Source organism: Hemitrygon akajei, chromosome 29, assembly GCF_048418815.1.
Source record: "Hemitrygon akajei chromosome 29, sHemAka1.3, whole genome shotgun sequence".
Lineage (NCBI taxonomy): Eukaryota > Metazoa > Chordata > Chondrichthyes > Myliobatiformes > Dasyatidae > Hemitrygon > Hemitrygon akajei.
The window spans coordinates 19,635,846-19,658,819 of record NC_133152.1 but is presented as its reverse complement, the minus strand read 5'-3'; the positions used below and the strand labels follow the sequence as shown (position 1 = coordinate 19,658,819).

The 22,974-nt window shown below is 50.7% G+C and overlaps 1 protein-coding gene across 1 annotated transcript in view; it reads left to right on the top strand.

Moving 5' to 3' along the window:
- The window catches only part of LOC140718269 (C-X-C chemokine receptor type 3-like), a 64,220-nt gene extending 53,870 nt beyond the window's left edge, over positions 1-10,350 (top strand). Inside the window, 2 exon segments of the mRNA XM_073031783.1 lie at positions 7,397-7,913; positions 7,916-10,350. Coding sequence (XP_072887884.1) covers positions 7,397-7,913; positions 7,916-8,610 — 1,212 coding nt within the window. The 3' untranslated portion in view covers positions 8,611-10,350.
- Positions 10,351-22,974: the final 12,624 nt, after the last annotated feature.

Here is a 22,974-nt window from a genome sequence, read left to right as displayed (position 1 = left end):
GGGGATGGGTGGATATTAGCAGAAGGCTAGTGGGTGAGAAAGAAATGTGATGTGCTGTAAATCGCTGATCCTGGTGTTGCTACTGCAGAGAGAAAAGAAAAAAAATGAGACAATATTACAAATCGGCGCTTTGTCAAAAACGGCCAGATCCGATATGGACAATGAAAGTGAGTTAACAGAAGTGGGAAAGGTCGATATTGAGCCTGGAAAGCCTCAAAAGCCTCTCGAAAAATGTCTGTCGCTTAAGCAGAACCTGGTTGTTCTGTTCATGAACATCATTCGTTGGAGTTTGTCCATTACACCTCCATAAAAGTTTTATCCGTTGTCATCCTGAAAATTTAATTTAATGCAGGGCGTAGAGACTCTCAGGGTAAACTTCTACGTATTCACCTAGTTCTCCGTGGAAAAGGTACTTCTCAGTTTATTCTTCTGAACTGTAATGGTATCTGATGTAAACGATAAATACTCTGTAAACCGGCAGCCCTTCTCCGAACCAAAACCAGCCCTGTTCACTCCTGGTTAAGCATTTCAACCTCACCCTTGCGGTCTCCTATCTCTACAATGTTCTCTGCACCCTTTAACCCTTTGAGACATCAGTGCCCCTCCAATTCAGGTCTCTTGAGGGGTTTCAACCCAAATCATCAACAATTCATTCCCCCCCCCCAATAGATGTTGCTCAAGCTGGCTTCAGGCATTCGTCCTCAGCCACCAGTGGTGGAGTTTGAGGGGAACTGATTATTGGACAATTGTGAGATCACTGACAGAGGGACTCAGTGGGAGTACGGGTACGGACTGTGTGGTCTGCGAGCTGGGGATCAGATGACCTTAACAACTCACGGGAGGACTGGTGTCATGATGGCAGTTCTCTGCGATTGGTTGGGACCAAGCTGAGCCTGAGTAACAGTGGCATCAAGTGACCTCTGCCCGTGGCCTTCACCTGCTCCTGCACAGATGGATGTGTGCCTGCTGATAGAGAGAGCCCAGTATTTTCCTACCCTACTCAAGGGAAGTATCTGCAAAAGGATTTCTGGCAGCTTCTGAACACCTCAGGGAGGTTTCTGGGCTGGCCAAACCAGTGCCAACCATTCCAGCATGAAGTTAGTTATCTTTGAGTGTCCTGAGAGAGCGATTCCTTTTGGAACCCACACTGCAGCACTTCCAGGTGAGCTTGGTCTAGTCAAGGGATCCTTCAAAGTTTGTAAATTTGATCCAGGCTATTCAGAAATAATGCCCGCATATAGCCTTAAGACAAAGAAGAAGGTCATTCAGCCCATGAAGTCAATACTAGTTCTCAGGTCAATCCCATTCCTTCATTACTTTTGCCTATAATCTGTTCTCCCCACATTCCCATCAACTACCCCCAGATTCTGACACTCAGCTACACACTAGGGGTAAGTTATGTCACCAGCAGCATATCTTTAGAGTGTAGAAAGAAACCTGAGCACTAGAAGCAATCCACATGGTCACTGACAGAACATGCAAACTCCACACCAACAGCACTGAAAGTCAAAGCAGTGAGGCATCAGCTCAATCAGCTGTGACGCTATCTCATTCTCAGGAAGAACTTTTACGTTCAGAAGATAATATTAACCTTCAATTCTCTCCACAACAGTCATGCATCCGAGATCACAGGACTGAGACTTAGTCACAGAGGTTATCAAGGTTTGTGGAGCAAAATCGGTATCGACCCAGTTGAAATACAAAGCCAGCTGGAGCCAGTGTACCTAATCCCTCCAAAAAAAGATTGTCAGACACCCATGGAACATCAGTTAATGAATAAAGAATTATGTCTACCCAATTAAGCTTCATTCAGGTTGTTTAGTCGGCTTCTTGAGCAGAGTGTTGTAATCCTTTTGCCGTGTCAATACTGGCAACTTCAGAAAGAAAGATTCTGAGGTGAGGAGCGGACGATCGAGTAAAGAAGGGGTTGATTCTGGAGAGGGAGGAGAACACAGTGCAGAGCAACTCATCTGAAGAGCTTGCATTGTCATCGAGGGTGAAAGGATCTCTGTCTGGTAATGCTCCATTTCATTACTCTTTTACCAGCCTTGAATCTTTAAGGAGGCCACGAGAGGCTGCTGAAACAACAATTATCATTGGTTCCTCTCATTGTCCTCGCTCTCAGCCCAGAATCTCCCTCTAGGATGCATCATGTAAAAACAATAGCCAGTTTTGACCTACACCAAACACTGAGTGCCCACCTTTACACTAATCCTATCTTCACCCATTTTATTCTCATCAATACCCCCACATTCTGCTATCGTCTATACGCTGGGGGCAAGTTACAGTGGCTGACTCATCTACCAACCCACATGGATTTGGGATGCGGAGGGAAACATGAGTGACCAAGGGAGGGTGGGGGGGGAGTGGGATCAATGCACTTACAAAACGAACGTGCAAACTCCACACAGGCAGATCAAGATTGAACAGGAGAAAGTAGGAGACTTGGGCTTGAATCCTGTGCCACTGGCCACCTTGCCCCGTTTTCTGCCAGTGGGGTCATTCTTCCCCAAGACGGCATACGACCCTCCGAGTTCTGAAGTTCTGTTCCATCAAGAACTTAGAAGTAACTCTAGAAGTGAGCATTTAAAAGTTTTTTCTTTGGTTTTCCTCCACTGAGAATGCCATTCCAAAGGTTCAGCATGGAGGCTGCTTGAACGGTGAACAATGATGGGACTTCATTTTGGAGTGAGGTCACTGGGAGGTGCATTACCCTCCAAGGGGGCTGTACTACTCAGGATCTTCCACATGCAGAAGGCTTGGAGAGCAGAATTGCCAACTCCTTCTTCTGCAGATGAATTGGGGGAACTCCAAACAAGGGCTGGCACAATACTCCAACAGGCAGCTCGCTTCGTGTGCCTGCTTCCCTCGTTTCCCCTTGTGTGCGTGCTTCCCCTGGATTCTTCTGTTTTGCTCCCACGTCCAGAAATTGAGCTAATAGGTTAACTGGCTATTGTAAATTGCCCCTGGTGGAATTCCCTGGTGCCCCTGGTGGAAGGCAGAAGTAAAAGAGCCATTTGACGGGCAGGTGGGAAAGAACAGGTAACCAAGAAATAAAGGAGGGAAAGGGATTTATGGGAATATCACAGATTCATAGCCAATCACAGAGGAACATAGCACAGCAAAAGGCCCTTTGGTCCATCAAGTTCCTGTTGACCATCAAGTATTCAATTTCATGTCAAGCCTATCCTAACCTATTTTACTCTCCCCACATTCCCACCAACATTCCCCCTGGAATCTGTCACTCATCTGCACACCATGGACCAATTAATCCACTGGCCTGTATGTCAATGGGATTGGAAGAAAATGGAAGAATGGTGGGGGGGGGGGTGTGTTGTTGGTGGTAAGATAGGTAGAACACACACCTTCATAGAGAGAGCATGCAAACTCCACACAGACAGTGCCGAAGGCAGAAATGGACACAGGCTTCTGGAGCTGGAGCACGGTGGATGGCCCAGTGTGTCACTGTAAAGCCCAGTGTCTAATCGCCTAAAATAAACTGATGGACTGAATTAAAAAAAAACACAGAACGGAGATTCCTGGTGTAAATCACGTCCCATTTTTGAACCTGGAGCCCATCCAGATTCTGCCTTCAATCACTAGTTCATGATCTGTTGTGGGACAGGTGGGGTTAATGAAGCAGGTGTGAAATTGTTTCGGCAACAGTTACTTCCAGGCAGAAGTATGGTAACACGATAACTGGTAGGACTCTATTCAGACCCTCTTGTCGATCAGGTGCAATGGTGGAAAAATAGATCTAAGGAGCTTCATTGAGTATGCTTAACAAAGGTTAAATATGTCAACAGAATGTCTGTAAAACACTTTTCTTACAAAATAAGCTAGCGCAGCTGTTGAAGCTATCTACCACCTTTCACCACAGGGAAGTAGTTGTTTTATTTTCAGGCCTTTCTTCTCTTTTCAGTTTCTGGTGGCCAGACAATTTTATGCTTCCTGTAGAGCACTAAGCAAACAATCAGGCAAAGGGCAGAGAGGACAAGGTTGATCAGTAAGTAATGGGAGATATGAGCTTGGCTTTAGGACACAAGCGACAGCTGAGGAGAGCAAGGAACTTTCTGTCTGTTGCTATTGAGGGGTAACAGACGTTATGTGGGGTTGACTTTTTCACTTCCAACAGACCAACGACTCCATTACAATGACCACGGCAGCCAGGTACAGAACAGTTTGGCCTTTGATAGGCTTGTTTTAATGTGAAAACTAAGATCTTGGGACCTGATAACCATACTTGGTTGCAAAGGTTAAGGAGACTTCAGACTGTCCAGAGGCAAGAAGGACACTTGCGAAGTGGGAGATCATTCTTCCAGGCACCAGTGATGCACTGAGACATGACACCCATCCACACACCCAACCTATCTTTCAGCCGCTTCACATTTGGTAGGTAGCTGTCCTTTGTACCTGTCCTTTGAGTTTGCTGTCAAACATGTCAATTTAGGGTAAAATTAGCCAAGATTCACAAAGGAGTACAACACAGAGCTCCTCCAAAACGGAAGTAAGCTCTGCAAAAACAACACGCTGTAACCCTCTACAAACAATGCAACACAACATGTCACACAAAGTCTACAAATGAATGGTATGATACCAAAGGCTGCTAAATGCTGTTCACTGAGATGTCCTTTGTACTCCAAAGATTTTAGTTTTTAACTCTTTTATAACCTCAACTTGCATGTTTCTCCCTGAATCCGCTGCTGAATGTAACTCACCGCGTTCAACGCAGGCTGGCTGTGCTCTCCTTCCGCTTAACATAATTCCCACCAACACGTCCTTTCATAAAACAAAAATCATAACCTCGGCAATTGGTTCAAAGTTCAAATTAAATTTATTATCAAAGTAAATATTGAGAGGGGATTTGAAGGAGTTAAACAAAATTAGATAGGGTAAATGCCAGAAGGTTTTTTCCACTGAGGTTGGGTGGGACCACAGCCAGAGGTCATGGGTTAAGGGTGAAAGGTGAAAAGGGGAAACCTCTTCACTCAGAGCGTCGTGACAACGTGGAAAGAGCTGCCAGCGCAAGTGGTGCATGTGAACTCAATTCCAATGTTTAAGAGAAGTTTGGATAAGTGCATGGATAGTAGGGGTATGGAGGATCTATGGTCCCAGTGCAGGTCATTGGGAGTAGGCAGTTTAAATGGCTCAGCATGGTCTAGATGGGCCAAAGGGCCTGTTTCGGTGCTGTACTTTTCTATGATTCTATGACTCTATATGTCGCCATAATCAACAGTGAGGTTCATTTCCTTGTGGGCATACTCAATAAATCCATAATAGAGTAATAACCATAACAGAATCAATGAAAGACCACACCAACATGCACCAGTGTGCAGAAGACAATAGACTGTGCAAATACAGAAAGGAATAAATAATAATAAATAAATAGATAAATAAGCGATAAATATTGAGATCACGAGATGAAGAGTCCTTGAAAGTGAGTTCATAGGTTGTGGGAGCATTTCCATGATGGGGCAAGTGAAGTTGAGTGAAGTTATCCCCCTTGCTTCAAAAGCCTGATGGTTGAGGTATAATAATTATTCCTGAACCTGGTAATTAGTCCTGAGTTCTTTCTGGTGGCAGCAGTGAAGAGATAACATGCTCCTGGGTGGTGGGGAGTCCCTGATGATATATGCTGCTTTCCTGCGATAGTGCTTCATGTAGATGTGCTCAGTGGTGGGGAGAGCTTTACCCCCGGTGGACTGGTGGTGTGAGTCCTGTGGCTCCTGTACCTCCTTCTCGATCTGGGTGATGGCTGATGCAACCCTTCCATTTAATGGTGTTATCTGTGTCCAAATAAACCTCTATATGTCCTTATGCCTGCATATAACAAACATTAATTTACACCATCCTTCAAAATATAACACTCACAAAGCTCTAAGCTCCAGCTCAGTGATGAGGACTCTTTAGGCTTTAAGTCTTTATCATCAATTTGTACATTTACTCATGAGGATGAAGAAGAACTCTAACTTATTTGCATCCTAAGGAAGTTCTAACTGTCATGAAAATTTATCTGTTGAATTCAAAATTTGGGGACAAAAGATAAATGAAATAGTTAATAAGTAGATTGTGCCCTTGGGTTAATGTTCTTTGAATCTCTCTACATGTGGACTGTGTACCTCATGATGCAGTAGGAAATTTTTGTCTTTTTTTAAATTAGTGTTGGTTTACCATGAATTAAATGTGTTCTTGCTGTGGGTCCAATTACATGTGATTAATAAACTGAGCAGAGTTTGAGCTGTCTTTACCTAGTATGCTTCATGTAGGAATGGCCCCATTGGCGTACAATGCAACAAGTGTCAGGCTTGTCTAATGACTAATGCAGTTTCCCTGTTGGTCTTCCAAAACTCAAGATTAAGGAAAAACATAATTTAAGTTGGAGATTACAGGATATATCTCAGTCAGTATACTTTCTTACAGAATAACAGGTACATAATGTAATGCCTTGTAAACCACAAATATTTCCTTTAGTTGGCAGGTTGTTTTTGACTGAGTTACATATTGTGAACCGCTTAATCTGAGCAGAACAAAAGAGACAGGATAATTTTACAAACGTTTGTATTTACACATAGGGACTGCATTGCTGCATATAATTTGCCTTTTCTTTTCTCAAAATAACTGCATTTTGCCACAGTATTAGTCTTGCTTTCTTCGGGAGAAGATGCAAATTCAATAAAGCATTTGGATTTTCAGTTCCTAGGAATAGGCTCTGTGAATAGACCTTGGTCCTGATTATGATTAGGAGATGACTATATGTACAAGATAGGGGAGCCATTTCTTAAACTTCTGCTTTACGTAGAGTGGAAGTGCTCACCTTGGTGAAGGAGCAGTAAGGGACAGTTAGTATAAGGAGGTTGGAGCCCATAGCTCGTTAGGGGGTTCACACTGCTCTTAAGTTTTGTTGGGAAATATTGTGCCTGTGATAAAAATACATTGAAAGCTGAAATCACTGCATATAGCCTCATTAAAATAGTTTATCCTGGTCCTCACAAATGAGCTGGCTGCCCTCTCTCACTCGCCTAATTTATTGTCGTAAGATTCAGCTTTAGCTAACTGTAAAACTGCCAGTTTGTTTTCACTTGCTCTAAATTCCACTCCACCAACAACTCATCCTCAGTGATACAGTGGCGTCAATGGTCACATCACCTGCTTAAAGCTCACTTCTCCAGTAGACACGTGATGGGAGATCGGTTGATCAACTGGACGTTAAGTGCATGAAGGAGTTCCCTTGCCACTCTGAAGAATGCATTGTCCAGCTATGATTGGCTGGGGGGTTTATCCAGTCACCTCCATTCTAGCTGACTGTGGTGGTGAAACTAAGTTAAGATATTGGCATTTTTTAAAAATTTTCAAACAGAATGGGTGTTTTTTTTACCTTGTTTTTTCTTTCTTGCAGGATTTTGACTTTGGCGATTTTCAGCTGGATTACTGGGACAGCAATCTGAGTTCATATTTTAATAACAATTATATCAATGTTTCTGATAATCTCGTAACCTACCTTGAATGTGAGAATTACAAAACAGAGCCATTTAAGAAAGTCTTCCTTCCCATTTTCTACTCTACCATCTTCATTGTGGGATTGTTGGGGAATGCAATGACCATCATCGTTTTCCTGAAGAACAGGCAGTCCATGGCCATGACCGATACCATCATTCTCCACTTGTCTGCCGCCGATATCCTCCTTGTAGTCACTCTGCCCTTCTGGGCTGTGGAAGCTGTCAGGGGTTGGATTTTTGAGCCTTTTGCTTGCAAGCTTTTTGGGGCAATGTTCAGCATCAATTTCAACTGTGGCATTTATCTTCTGGGTGGCATTAGCATTCAGCGTTACCTTTCCATTGTGCATGCAGTCCAGATGTACAACAAACCCAGATCTTTAGCAGTGCACATCAGCTGCCTCGCTGTTTGGATTTTCTGCACTTGTTAGCCATCCCTGATTTGATATACCTAAGGAAAATAAAAACGAATGGCACTTGGAAATGCCAACATGATTTTGATGCCAACAATGCCAAGAAATGGATAATAGGTTTGCGTTTTGTTTATCATTTCATCAGTTTCCTTATCCCACTGACAATAATGCTCTACTGTTACTTCATGATCATTAAGACTCTGCGTCAATCCCATAACATACAAAGGAAGAAGGAAGTCAGGGCCATGAAGGTCATTGTCATGGTCGTTGCTGCTTTCCTCATCTGTTGGATCCCTTACAATGTGGTCATCTTCGTTGACACATTGCAGAGGATGGGTGTCATAGATAGGAGTTGTGCTGTTGAATCCAGTTTGGACATTGCCATTTACATCACTTCCAGTCTGGGCTACTTCCATTGCTGTCTCAACCCGTTCCTCTATGCGTTCGCCGGAGTGAAGTTCAGGAGAAACTTATTGCAGATCTTCTGTGATATTGGCTGCATTACTCAGAAGACTGTGAAGAATATGCCAGGTCGATCAACAGGGAATCCATGTCACAGTATCAGTCAGCAGATACTTCTAACTCTGGATTATAAAGTAATTAAAATTGCACCCAAATTTACTGAAATGTATTCCAAACTTGGTTTAATTCTGCACCCCTTTGAAACAAATGGTGAAAATTCAAATCCACCGCCAGAGACTTGAGCAACGTACTCCAATATATTGCTACCAAAGTATTCAAGAAAAGTACAGTTGTCATTAGTCTAACTCCATTTGATTTCAGCCATTCAGTTTCTCACATACAGAATAGTATCAGAGCCTTGAATTCCAGTACTTCAATCAAGTGTAATGTAACTCACAATATAAACTTCTGGTTGAAAGGAAGGATTGAAAATAGGGTTTTTCTGATGAAAGTTATCTTGCAAATAAAATGATATATGTAGTCTATCAGTTGCATGCCACAAGCTTACAAGTTTCGAAATCGTCTTTTAAAATCACAGGAATCATACCTATCAGTTCCATGGTGGACAACACTGAGAGCCAAATGTGCATATTTAAAAACTAGATGCCTAAACCACTTTCACATCCACCAGAGCTCCGCCTGGAAATAAATAATAGCATATCAAAAAACCAAAAATAACTTTGTAAATAACATCAAGTTCTGAAACTTGGATATTTAGACATTTCTTGTAGTTCATAATGAAGATCAAAAAAGGGATTCATCTTGCCTCTGTTTATTCACATTAAAGACTTTATCAGATAAAGAATGGCTGTGAGTGCTCAAACTGAGAATGAAAGAATGAAACCTCAGCTCTGTTCAGATTGAAAAGAGATTGCTTTGTTAAAGCAGGAATATGTGAAACTGTAAAGCATTCACAGCAATGCTATAGTGTGCCCATCATTAGGCAAGCAAAACAACTTCACAGCTTTATTAATTTTACCATAGTTTAAGGTTGTACAATAGTACAGATTACAAGTTGCAATCTTTAGATTGTAGCTTTAATAGTGAGCTTTTATGTTAAGTTTTATTTTTGTTCATACCAGGCAGGACTAAGCATAATAACACTGGACACAATTTTTTTCAGAAGTGTTCCTTCCTCAGAATTTTTTTGTTCGTGATGGACCACTGAACACAAATATAATTTTAGACTGTTGTGTCATGTAGGAATTTGGAGAAACGAGAATTAACATTTATTGAATATAATGCATTTAATTGCATTATGGTGCTGATGCTTTGCAATAGTTCAACTCAACAAAAAATGATTTTCATTTGAACTCTGTGTTTGAGGCTTCTCGCTTAAGTGCCCAACATTAATCAGCCAGCACTGATGGATTTTCATTTGCCATGATACTGTTTCTCCATGATCGCAATGTTTTGGTGAAACCTTTCACCATGCTCATCACTGACAGCGGCAGCATTTGCAAAGAAGAAGTCTAAATGGGAATGCAGAAAATGAATCATTAGTGACATGTTGCACTTCATGGTTTTGTATGCTTGAAGCATGTTGTCTATGGCTGCACGTAGTTTGGTGCTCTGGAGGCTGCCAAGAAAATTTTCAGCAACATCCTTGAAATCCTTCCATGTGATTTTCTCCAGTCCCACTAGAATTTCTTCAAATTGCCTGTCATTGATGACCTGTTTGATTTGTGGACCAACAAAAATGCCTTCCTTAATCTTGACATCAGTTCTTCTGACTCGAATTATGAATTGAAATAATTTCAAAAAACTGGCGTATGATAAGGAAATTTCATGGTGATTTTCATGATCAGTGGGCCCAAATTCCATAAGGTACACCCAAAAGTATTCAGGAAGCAATATCTTTGTTGTCCAGTGTATTTGAGTGATAACACATTTATTGTTGCTATGCAATTGCAGTTCGGAAACCAGTAATTGTATTTTTGTAAAAAAATCTGAGGGTCAAATTATCTTTCAGTAAGGAAAATAAAGCGTTATTAAAAATACAGTCTTGATTGTGGCTCATCTGTTTGTCTCTGATATGGCCAAAACCACATGACTTCAAACAGTATAGGATATAGTTATCAAGCTTGAGCCATTTGACAAAATATTGGTTAATTTTATTTGTACTGCTGAACATACAGGCTGAATATGAGGATGTAGTATCAATAGAAAGAGTGCGGAAGAGATTTACCAGGATATTGTGTGGAATGGAGGCCTGTAGTCATAAGGAGAGATTGGATAAACTGCAGTCACTCTCACTGGAACAAAGGACCTGAGTTTAACCTCTGGAAGCTTATAAAATTATGAGGGGCATAGATAGGATACACAGTCAGCCTCTTTCCAAGGGCGGGGTGAGTCCAAAACCGGAGGGCATAGGTTTAAGGTGAGGGAGGAGACTTTTAAAGGGATTCAAGGGGTACACTTTTCATACAGGAGTGGTAGATATCTGGAATGAGCTGCCAGAGGATGCCATAGAGACATGTACCATGTTTAAAAGGTACTTGGACAAGCATGTGGATGGGAAAGGCATACAGGCCTAAGCTGGCAAACGAGATTAGTGTAGACAGGCAGCACAGCAAGCATGGATGAGGTATGGAGTTAGAAGGGATGTCATGACTCTACTCGTTGTACCTTAGGTTTTCAAATTAGGGTGTGTTTTGAAGGAGTGAGTGGGTCATTGTAGCATTTACTGGGACATGGTGAGATTACTACATATTAATGAGAGTTCTATAGGAATTAACAGGGGGTTATGAACTGAAATCTCTGTCAAAGTAACAGACAAAGGCATTAACTTTTCACAAAACACTATTCCAGGGGCGCAATACCAGCCGTCATTTGGAAAAGTGTTCCAGTGAAGAATGATATTTCACTAGAATGAGTAAAAGTTTGTCCTCAATAGCATGCACCAAATGCAGTATATGGTTACATCTACAAACTGCAATTCATTTAACATATCTGACACCACTGTAGTCAATGAAACCTATGTTTATAAGTCTGATCTAGCCACAAAAAAATAGTCTTATTTGTCACACGTACATTGAAGCATACAGTGAAATGTGTTGCGTCGACAGCCAATGCATGGTCTGAGATGTACTAGGGGCAGTTTGCAAGTGTCTTTGGATGCCAGCATACTGTGGTCTTTAGTAACAGTGGTTTGTATGCCATTACTCCAAACATTACACTACCATGCCGCCCTTTTTATTAGATTATGGGGTTCAGTGGCAAGACCAATATTTATTGCCCGTTACTGCCTGCCTTGGAGAGGAGGATTGGAAGTTGCCTCTTAAACTGCTGCAGTCCATCTGGAGAAGGTATTCTTCTGATTGGTATCAAAGTTGCATGATTTAGAGCTTGTGAGAATGAAGGAACACAAAATTATTCCCAAGTCATTTTATCCTGCACCATAGAAAGAAACTCACAGGTGACAGCATTGTTTCAGGTGATGGCAATTCTGATATGAGAGAGTGAAGATTAAGAGTTATCCCATTCCCCATTATTTCCCTGTTACCTCTTCTGCCCCCATATCTCTATCAACTCCCCCCCCCCCCCCCCCCGGATTCCCCTATAGCTCATCTGCGTGGCAGTCATTTATTTATTTACTGCGATACAGTGTGGAATAAACCCTTCTGGCCCTTCAAACCACACCACCCAGCAACCTCAAATTTAACCCTGGCCTATTACAGGACAATTACAATAACCAATTAACCTACCAACTGGTACGTGTTTGGACTGTGGAAGAAACGGAGCACCTGGAGGAAACCCACGCGGTCATGGGGAGAACGTGCAAGTTCCTTAGAGACAGTAGCGGGAATTGAACCCGGATCGCTGGAACTGTAAAGCATGGTGCTCATCACTATGCTACCATAGCGCTCAATATAATAGGATGTGGGATGAAAGCAGAGCATCCAGGGAATCCCATACTGACACAGGGAGAATGTACAAACCCCATACAGAGAGGATTGACGTTGGTTTGGTGGAGTTATGCCGCAGCAACACTGTATTCCACCTCTTAGTGGACGATGTTGAGACCTTGTTAGACGTTGTTGCAGAAGCTCTGGTGAGGTAACCATAGTGATACACACAGTTTAGTTACAGAGCCCAGTAGCGGAGTCAATGAATGTTTAGGGTGGATGGGATGTCAATTAAAAGAAGTTGCTTTGTCCTGAATAGCATTGAGCTTTCCACGTGCTGTCAGAGCAACACTTATTTAGGCAAGCAGAGAGTACTCGATTATGCTTCTGAATTTTCCCTTTGTAGGTCATGAAAAACAGCTGGGGTGTCTGGAGGTGAGCTACAACACGGGACACCCAACCCCTAACCTGCTTTTACAGCCAGGTTACCAAACAGTACTCCGTGTAGCATTTGATCAAGTTCAAATCAATAGCCTAAGGGTTAGAGTACAAGGATAGATTATTAATTGAAATATGATTTTCCTTGGAATTTTGAAAATTATGTAATTCAACTGCAACTTGTAAGATATTAAGAAATAGTAGTTCCATAGAAACAAATACACTGTCTTAGATCTAGAAGGAGTGGTCTAAACATTGCATCCAATCATTTTGATAGTAAAGTTAGGAATCTCTGCAAATGAAGAGTGGCAGTGGAATTCTCTTCCAGAATTAAAGGTTCATAGGTTCTAAGGTTCACTTTATTATCAAATTATGTATGCAGAATTCAACTCTAAGATTTGTCTTCTCCTGATAGCCATAGAATGCAGAAAACCATATAAGTGGTTGAAAGAAAGATATCAATCCCCGCCCCGCTCGAAAAGAAAAAGAAACAAAAACTCACAAACCCTAAACAATCAAACTCCTCCCTCGCACAAAAACTAACAGATCACCCAAAACCCCACCAGCCCTCCAATCCACAACAAGAAAGGATGGGTGAGAGCACGGAAATCACACTGAACTGAAAGACGCCAGTATGAACTGGAGTTAGTCTGAACTGCAGTCCAATCTGTAAATCTCAAAATTTTAATAACATCTCCAAGAGCATCGGGACCCAGCAGCCCCTTCGACGGCAGCGACTCAAACCAGCGGCAGCCGCTTCTGGCTCATTTGTTAATTGGGGTTGATTTTGGATAAGCATTGTGTGATATGGGTTGAAGGAAGATATATGGTGTTAGAATGCAGATCATCCATATTTTCACAATAGTGGAACAAACTCCAGGGACAAACTCAACTTCCTCTGCAGGACTTATGCCAAGTTAATATACAGCACTCCATTGGGTCGAGCTTTGAAATGAAAGCAACAAGTTTTACATTCACCATGAAGAAGAATGTACCAAAGAGTCACTGAACAAAGCATTCCCTTTTCAGTATTTCTCTTGTGCCATGTGGGAACTCAGGGAGGCCGACAGTGTCCCTGAAGACCACGTGTGCAGGAGGTGTGTCCAGCTGCAGCTCCCGATAGACCGCATGGTGGCACTGGAGCTGCGCATGAACTCACTTTGGAGCATCCGAGATGCTGAGAATGTTGTGGATAGAACATTTAGTGAGCTGGTCACATGGCAGTTTAAGGATCTAAGGAAAGATAGAGAATGGGTGACCAACAGGAAGAGTAGTAGCAGGAAGGTAGTACAGGAGTCTCCTGCGGTGTCAGGGTCCGGTCCGGAACTGTGTCCCGGGTCTTGATCCGGTCCGGGGGCTCCAGACTCCGGATCCTGCAGTTATCCCTCTCGTCACCCGTGATCTAGTTAGGACCCACCTGGTTCAAGGAGACACACCTGTAACTCATTGAGCTGCAGGTGTTTATAAGGGGCCTTGGGACTGGGACCAGATGGGTGGTCGTTTTCTTCTGTTTCCCCGCTGGCTCCGAACTCGTCTCTGCATTCTGTTATCCCACCCGGGCTCAGAGCTATTCTTCATCGTGCTTCTCTGCCCCGTACCAGTACTGCCAGGTTGGTCCGGTCTCCCACCTTTCTTCCCATGCGCTGGTCCCGCTTCTCCGCTCGTTTGTTTTGTTCGCTGCGGTCGCGCTGTCTGCCGGCCATTTCCGAATTTCCCGTTGTCATGTCTGTTGTGTTGGTCACCCTGGACCTAGGCCTGCTCCTATCCCTTGCCTCCGTCGGGCGGATCTGGCCGACCCGCCGTGGCCCGGCGGGGGTTCTGCCCCCTCCTTCTCTTCCGCCTGAACTCTGGGATAGTGCCCGCACCTGCCTAGGGGTCCGCGTCATGCCCAGGCCTCCGGTGTTTCCGCCTGGGAGGTGCCCCTACCCGGGATACATGCCCAGTGAGGGCTCTCTACTAGCCTATCGTCACGTAGACCTGTCTGTCTGCCTGCCTGAACCCCGGGAGCCTGCCTACCTGACTGGAACTTTGGGAACCCGCTCTGCTCTGCCTGCTGGAAATCGGGGACCTGCCCGCCTGAACCCTGAGGACCTGCCTGCCCCGCCTGAACCCCGAGGACCTGCCTGCCCCGCCTGAAACCCGAGGACCTGCCTGCCCCGCCTGAAACCCGAGGACCTGCCTGCCCCGCCTGAACCCCGAGGACCTGCCTGCCCCGCCTGAACCCCGAGGACCTGCCTGCCCCGCCTGAACCCCGAGGACCTGCCTGCCCCGCCTGAAACCCGAGGACCTGCCTGCCTGAACCCCGGGAGCCTGTCTACCTGAACTTGAACTTCGGGAGCCGCTCCGCTCCGCCTGCCTGAACACCGGGAGCCGCTCCGCTCCGCTCCGCCTGAATCCCGGGAGCCGACCCGCTCCACCTGCCTGAACTCCGCGAGCCGCTCCCCCTGAACCCCGGGAGCCGCCCCGCCTGAACACCGGGAGCCGCTCCGCTCCGCCTGCCTGAACTCCGCGAGCCGCTCCCCCGAACCCCAGGAGCCGCTCTGCTCCGCCTGCCTGAACTCTGCGAGCCGCTCCGCTCCCCCTGAACCCCGGGAGCCGCTCCGCTCTGCCTGAACCCCGGGAGCCGCTCCGCTCTGCCTGAACCCCGGGAGCCGCTCAGCCTGAACCCGGGGAGCCGCTCTGCCCCGCCTGAACCCCGGGAGCCGCTCTGCCCCGCCTGAACCCCGGGAGCCGCTCCGCCCCGCCTGAACCCTGTGAGCCGCTCCGCCCCGCCTGAACCCCGGGAGCCGCTCCGCTCCGTCTGAACACCGGGAGCCGCTCCCCCTGCCTGAACCCCGGGAGCCACTCCGCCTGCCTGAACCCCGGGAGCCGCCCCGCCTGAACCCCGGGAGCCGCCCCGCCTGAACCCCGGGAGCCGCTCCCCCTGAACCCCGGGAGCCGCGCCCCCTGAACCCCGGGAGCCGCGCCCCCTGAACCCCGGGAGCCGCGCCACCTGAACCCCGGGAGCCGCGCCACCTGAACCCCGGGAGCCGCTCCCCCTGAACCCCGGGAGCCGCTGCCCCTGAACCCCGGGAGCCGCCCCGGCTGAACCCCGGGAGCCGCCCCGCCTGAACCCCGGGAGCCGCCGCGCCCCGCCTGCCTGAACCCCGGGAGCCGATCCGCTCCGCCTGCCTGAACCCGGGGAGCCGCTCCGCCCCGCCTGCCTGAACCCGGGGAGCCGCTCCGCCCCGCCTGCCTGAACCCCGGGAGCCGCTCCGTCTGAACCCCGGGAACCACTCCGCTCCGCCTGCCTGAACCCGGGGAGCCGCTCCGCCCCACCTGCACCCCGGGAGCCGCTCCGCTCCGCCCGCCTGAACCCCGGGAGCCGCTCCCCCTGCCAGCCTAAACCCCGGGAGCCGCTCCGCCCCGCCTGCCTGAACCCCGGGAGCCGCTCCGCCCCGCCTGAACCCCGGGAGCCGCTCCGCCCCGCCTGAACCCGGGGAGCCACTCCGCCCCGCCTGAACCCCGGGAGCCGCCCCGCCTGAACCCCGGGAGCCGCTCCGCCCCGCCCGCCTGAACCCCGGGAGCCGCTCCGCCCCGCCCGCCTGAACCCCGGGAGCCGCTCCGCCCCGCCCGCCTGAACCCCGGGAGCCGCTCCGCCCCGCCCGCCTGAACCCCGGGAGCTGCTGTGCCCGCCTGAACCCCGGGAGCCGCTCCGCCCCGCCCGCCTGAACCCCGGGAGCCGCTCCGCCCCGCCCGCCTGAACCCCGGGAGCCGCTCCGCCCCGCCCGCCTGAACCCCGGGAGCCGCTCCGCCCCGCCTGAACCCCGGGAGCCACTCCGCCCCGCCCGCCTGAACCCCGGGAGCCGCTCCGCCCCGCCCGCCTGAACCCCGGGAGCCGCTCCGCCCCGCCTGAACCCCGGGAGCCGCTCCGCCCCGCCTGAACCCCGGGAGTCGCTCCGCCCGCCTGAACCCCGGGAGCCGCTCCGCCCCGCCTGCCTGAACCCCGGGAGCCGCTCCGCTCCGCCCGCCTGAACCCCGGGAGCCGCTCCGCCTGAACCCCGGGAGCCGCTCCGCCCTACCTGCACCCTGGGAGCCGCTCCGCTCCGCCCGCCTGAACCCCGGGAGCCGCTCCCCCTGCCAGCCTGAACCCCGGGAGCCGCTCCGCCCCGCCTGCCTGAACCCCGGGAGCCGCTCCGCCCCGCCTGAACCCCGGGAGCCGCTCCGCCCCGCCTGAACCCGGGGAGCCACTCTGCCCCGCCTGAACCCCGGGAGCCGCTCCGCCTGAACCCCGGGAGCCGCTCCGCCCCGCCCGCCTGAACCCCGGGAGCCGCTCCGCCCCGCCCGCCTGAACCCCGGGAGCTGCTGTGCCCGCCTGAACCCCGGGAGCCGCTCCGCCCCGCCCGCCTGAACCCCGGGAGCCGCTCCGCCCCGCCCGCCTGAACCCCGGGAGCCGCTCCGCCCCGCCTGAACCCCGGGAGCCGCTCCGCCCCGCCTGAACCCCGGGAGCCGCTCCGCCCGCCTGAACCCCGGGAGCCGCTCCGCCCCGCCTGCCTGAACCCCGGGAGCCGCTCCGCTCCGCCCGCCTGAACCCCGGGAGCCGCTCCGCCTGAACCCCGGGAGCCGCTCCGCCTGAACCCCGGGAGCCGCTCCGCCTGAACCCCGGGAGCCGCTCCGCCCCGCCTGAACCCCGGGAGCCGCTCCGCCCCGCCCGCCTGAACCCCGGGAGCCGCTCCACCCCGCCCGCCTGAACCCCGGGAGCCGCTCCGCCCCGCCCGCCTGAACCCCGGGAGCCGCTCCGCCTGAACCCCGGGAGCCGCTCCGCCCCGCCCGCCTGAACCCCGGGAGCCGCTCCGCCCCGCCCGCCTGAACCCCGGGAGCCGCTCCGCCCCGCCCGCCTGAACCCCGGGAGCTGCTGTGCCCGCCTGAACCCCGGGAGCCGCTCCGCCCCGCCCGCCTGAACCCCGGGAGCCGCTCCCCCTGCCAGCCTGAACCCCGGGAGCCGCTCCGCCCGCCTGAACCCCGGGAGCCGCTCCGCCCCGCCTGCCTGAACCCCGGGAGCCGCTCCGCTCCGCCCGCCTGAACCCCGGGAGCCGCTCCGCCTGAACCCCGGGAGCCGCTCCGCCCCGCCTGAACCCCGGGAGCCGCTCCGCCCCGCCCGCCTGAACCCCGGGAGCCGCTCCGCCCCGCCCGCCTGAACCCCGGGAGTCGCTCCGCCCCGCCCGCCTGAACCCCGGGAGCCGCTCCGTCCCGCCTGAACCCCGGGAGCCGCTCCGCCTGAACCCTGGGAGCCGCTCCGCCCCGCCTGAACCCGGGGAGCCGCTCCGCCCCGCCTGAACCCCGGGAGCCGCTCCGCCCCGCCTGAAACCCGGGAGCCGCTCCGCTCCGCCAACCTGAACCCCGGGAGCCGCCCCGCCCGCCTGAACCCCGGGAGCCGCCCCGCCCCGCCTGAACCCCGGGAGCCGCCCCGCCCCGCCTGAACCCCGGGAGCCGCTCCACCCGCCTGAACCCGGGGAGCCGCTCGCCCCGCCTGAACCCGGGGAGCCGCTCTGCCCCGCCTGAACCGGGGAGCCGCTCTGCCCCGCCTGAACCCGGGGAGCCGCTCCGCCCCGCCTGAACCCGGGGAGCCGCTCCGCCCCGCCTGAACCCCGGGAGCCGCTCCGCCCCGCCTGAACCCCGGGAGCCGCTCCGCCTGAACCCGGGGAGCCGCTCCGCCCCGCCTGAACCCCGGGAGCCGCTCCGCCCCGCCTGAACCCCGGGAGCCGCTCCGCCCCGCCTGAAACCCGGGAGCCGCTCCGCCCCGCCTGAAACCCGGGAGCCGCTCCGCTCCGCCAACCTGAACCCCGGGAGCCGCCCCGCCCGCCTGAACCCCGGGAGCCGCCCCGCCCCGCCTGAACCCCGGGAGCCGCCCCGCCCCGCCTGAACCCCGGGAGCCGCTCCGCCCCGCCTGAACCCCGGGAGCCGCTCCGCCCCGCCTGAACCCCGGGAGCCGCTCCGCCCCGCCTGAAACTCGGGAGCCGCTCCGCTCCACCAACCTGAACCCCGGGAGCCGCCCCACCCGCCTGAACCCCGGGAGCCGCTCCGCCCCGCCTGAACCCCGGGAGCCGCTCCGCCCGCCTGAACCCCGGGAGCCGCTCCGCCCCACCCCGCCTGAACCCCGGGAGCCGCCCCGCCCCGCCTGCCTGAACCCCGGGAGCCGCTCCGCCCCGCCCCGCCTGAACCCCGGGAGCCGCTCCGCCCCGCCTGAACCCCGGGAGCCGCTCCGCCCCGCCCCGCCTGAACCCCGGGAGCCGCTCCACCCCACCTGCCTGAACCCCAGCTACCCTTAAGTGCCATGGCATCCCCATCCTGTCGTCCCCCAGTACTTCAGTGCCTGCGTCCTGTGTTTGGGTCCATCCAGCCCCTCCTGACATGCGGTCATCTCCCTCCGAAACAGATATACCGCTTTGGAGTCTGCTGAGGGAGATGGCTCATCAGGTGAAGGAAGCAGTAGACAGGATCATGGCAGCATGGGGGGACTGTGCTGCTCATGAGGGCAAGAAAAAGAGTGGCGGAGCTGTTGCGGTAGGGGATTCCACGGTAAGGGGAATAGAAAGGAGCTTCTGTGGCCACAAACGGGACTCCCGTATGGTGTGTTGCCTCCCAGGTAGAAGGGTCAGCGATGTCTCGGAGAGGCTGCAGGGCATTCTGAAAGGGGAGGGTGAGCAGCCAGCTGTCGTGGTGCATGTAGGTACTAACGATATAGGAAGAAAGCGGGATGAGGTCCTACAAGCTGAATTTAGGGAGCTCGGAGATAAAGAGTAGGACCTCAAAGATAATAATCTCAGGTTTATTATTGGTGCGCATGTTAGCCAGTTGGAATAGCAGGATAGCTAGAATGAATATGTGGCTTGAGCGGTGGTTCAGGAGGGGGTGTTTCAGATTCTTGGGGCATTGGAACCGCTTCTGGGGGAGGTGGGACCAGTACCATCTGGATGGCCTACATCTGGGCAGGGCCGGGATCAATGTCCTGGGGAGATTGTTTGCTAGTGCTGTTGGGGAGGCTTTAAACTAATATGGCAGGGGGATGGGAACCCACACAGAAATGAAGAGGGAAGTGATGCAGAGACCAAAGCTAGAGTTAGTGAAGAAAAAAGTAAGAGTAAAGTGCATAAAAGTAAAAAGCAAAAATCACATAGGTCACTAGGACAATGAGTATAAGGGCACTTCATCTAAATGCCCATAGTATTAAAAACAAGGTTAGTGAACTTGTGGCGCAGATTAGTACCAAGGCATATGATTTAGTGGCCATTACAGAAACCTGGTTGCAAGATGGAGATGACTGGGAATTAAATATCCAAGTGTATCAGGTAATATGGAAAGATAAGCAGGAAGGCAGAGGAGATGGGATGTCGCTCTTGATTAGGAATGAGATCAGGGCAATTGTGAGAGACGATATAAGATCTACGGAGCAGAATGTGGAGTCCATCTGGGTAGAGATTAAGAATAGTAAAGAGAAAAAATCACTGGCGGGAGTTGTCTATAGGCCACCTAGTAAAAATATTGCAGTGGCAGAGGCAATTAACCAAGAAATAACTGAGGCTTGTAAGAACGGAACGGCAGTTGTCATGGGGGATTTTAACTTCCACATAGATTGGGTGAATCAGGTTGGTTAAGGAAGTCCTGAGGACTTCATAGAATGCATCTGTGATGGCTTTCTTGAGCAGCAAGTCAGTGAACCCACAAGGGAAAATATTATCTTAGATCTAGTCCTGTGCAATGAGACAGGTAAGATTAACGATCTCGTAGTCAGGGATCCTCATGGAAAGAGTGATCACAGTAAGATTGAATTTCGCATACATAATGGGGGATGAAATAGTTTGATCTAAGACGAGTGTATTATGCTTGAACAAGGGAGACTACAACGGGATGAGGGAGGAGTTGGCTAATGTGGATTGGGAGCATAGACTATTTGGTAGGACAGATGAGGAACAGTGGAATACTTTCAAAGAGACTTTTCACAATGCTCAACAAAATTATACTCCAGTCAAAAGTAAGGACAGTATGTGTGGGACAGCCAGCCTTGGATAACTAGGGAAATAAAGGATAGTATCGTTTGGAGAAGGAAGTTGGAGGATCAGAACGGGAGTGCGGCGGAAGCCATCTTGAATTTTTCTTATGCTCATCGGAGTTAAGAGAGGCGGGACTGCGCAGGCATGTGACGGCGGGCAGTGAAGCGGGGAAGATTTAAAAAGGACACAGCCTCAAACAGCGGGCAGCGTTGTTTGCTGGCAGTGGAGTGAGCTGGGACCAGAGTGAAGGCTGAAGGGCTTGGGCTCAACGGGCTTAGGCGGAAGCGGGCGAGGCAAGGTAGGTTTAGGTTTCCGTTTTTCCTGTTATTTGAGGAAAGGGGAAGTATGAGTGTGAGGGCAGCTTGTTGTTCTCGGTGTCGGATGTGGGAGGTCCTGGAGTCTCCTAGCCTCCCAGAAGTCCACATCTGCACCAGGTGCGCCGAACTGCAGCTCCTAAGGGGCCGTGTTAGGGAACTGGAGCTGCAGCTCGATGACCTTCATCTGGTCAGGGAGAGTGAGGAGTTGATAGAGAGGAGTTACAGGCAGGTGGTCACACTGGGACCACAGGAGGCAGATGGGTGGGTCACGGTTAGGAGAGGGAAGGGGAAGAGTCAGGTACTGCCCTGTGGCTGTACCCCTTAACAATAAGTACTCCTGTTTGAGTACTGTTGGGGGGGCAGCCTACCTGCCGGGAAGCAACAGTGGCCGTGCCTCTGGCACAGAGTCTGGCCCTGTAGCTCAGAAGGGTAGGGAAAGAAAGAGGAAGGCAGTAGTAATAGGGGACGATAGCTAGGGGGTCAGATAGGAGATTCTGTGATCGCGATCAGGAGACCCGGATGGTAGTTTGCCTCCCTGGTGCCAGGGTTCGGGATGTTTCTGATCGCGTCCAAGATATCCTGAAGTGGGAGGGTGAGGAGCCAGAGGTTGTGGTACATATAGGTACCAATGACATAGGTAGGAAAAGGGATGATGTCGTGAAAGGAGAATATAGGGAGTTAGGAAGGCAGTTGAGAAGAAGGACCACAAAAGTAGTAATCTCAGGATTACTTCCTGTGCCACATGACAGTGAGAGTAGGAATGGAATGAGGTGGAGGATAAATGCGTGACTGAGGGATTGGAGCAGGGGCAGGGATTCAAGTTTCTGGATCATTGGGACCTCTTTTGGGGCAGGTGTGACCTGTACAAAAGGGGACGGGTTACACTTGAATCCTAGAGGGACCAATATCCTGGCGGGAAGATTTGTTAAGGTTACTGGGGAGACTTTAAACTAGAATGGTTGGGGGTGGGAATCAATTTGAAGAGACTAGGGGAGAGGAGGTTAGTTCACAAATAGAGAAAGCTAGTAGACAGTGTGTGAGGGAGGATAGGCAGGTGATAGAGAAGGGGAGCGCTCAGACCGAAGATGTAGGGGAGAAGGAAGGAAGAAAAAGATCATGAAGTTGATTGCATCGTTAGGGATAAATAGAGAGGAAGAGGTGGAAAGTTTCTTAAATGCATCTATTTTAATGCTAGGAGCATTGTAAGCAACGTGGATGAGCTTAGAGCATGGATTGATACCTGGAAATATGATGTTGTAGCTATTAGTGAAACATGGTTGCAGGAGGGGTGTGATTGGCAACTAGATATTCCTGGATTTCGTTGCTTCAGGTGTGATAGAATTGGAGGGGCAAGAGGAGGAGGTGTTGCATTGCTTGTCTGAGAAAATATTACAGTGGTGCTTTGGCAGGATAGATTAGAGGGCTCATCTAGGGAGTTTATATGGGTGGAATTGAGGATTGGGCAAGGTGCAGTAACACTTATAGGGGTATATTATAGACCACCTAATGGGGAGCGAGAATAGGAGGAGCAAACTTGTAAGGAGATAGCAGATATTTGTAGTAAGCACAGGGTTGTGATTGTGGGAGATTTTAATTTTTCACACATAGACTGGGAAGCCCATTCTGTAAAAGGGCTGGATGGTTTGGAGTTTGGAAAATGTGTGCAGGATAGTTTTTTGCAGCAATACATAGAGGTACCGATTAGAGAAGGGGCCGTGTTGGATCTCCTGTTAGGGAATGAGATAGGTCAGGTGACGGACATATGTGTTGGGGAGCACTTTGGGTCCAGTGATCACAATACCATTAGTTTCAATATAATTATGGAGAAGGATAGGACTGGACCCAGGGTTGAGATTTTTGATTAGAGAAAGGTTAACTTTGAGGAGACGCAAAAGGATTTAGAAGGAGTGGATTGAGCCAATTTGTTTTATGAGAAGGATGTAATAGAGAAACGGAGGTCATTTAAAGGTAAA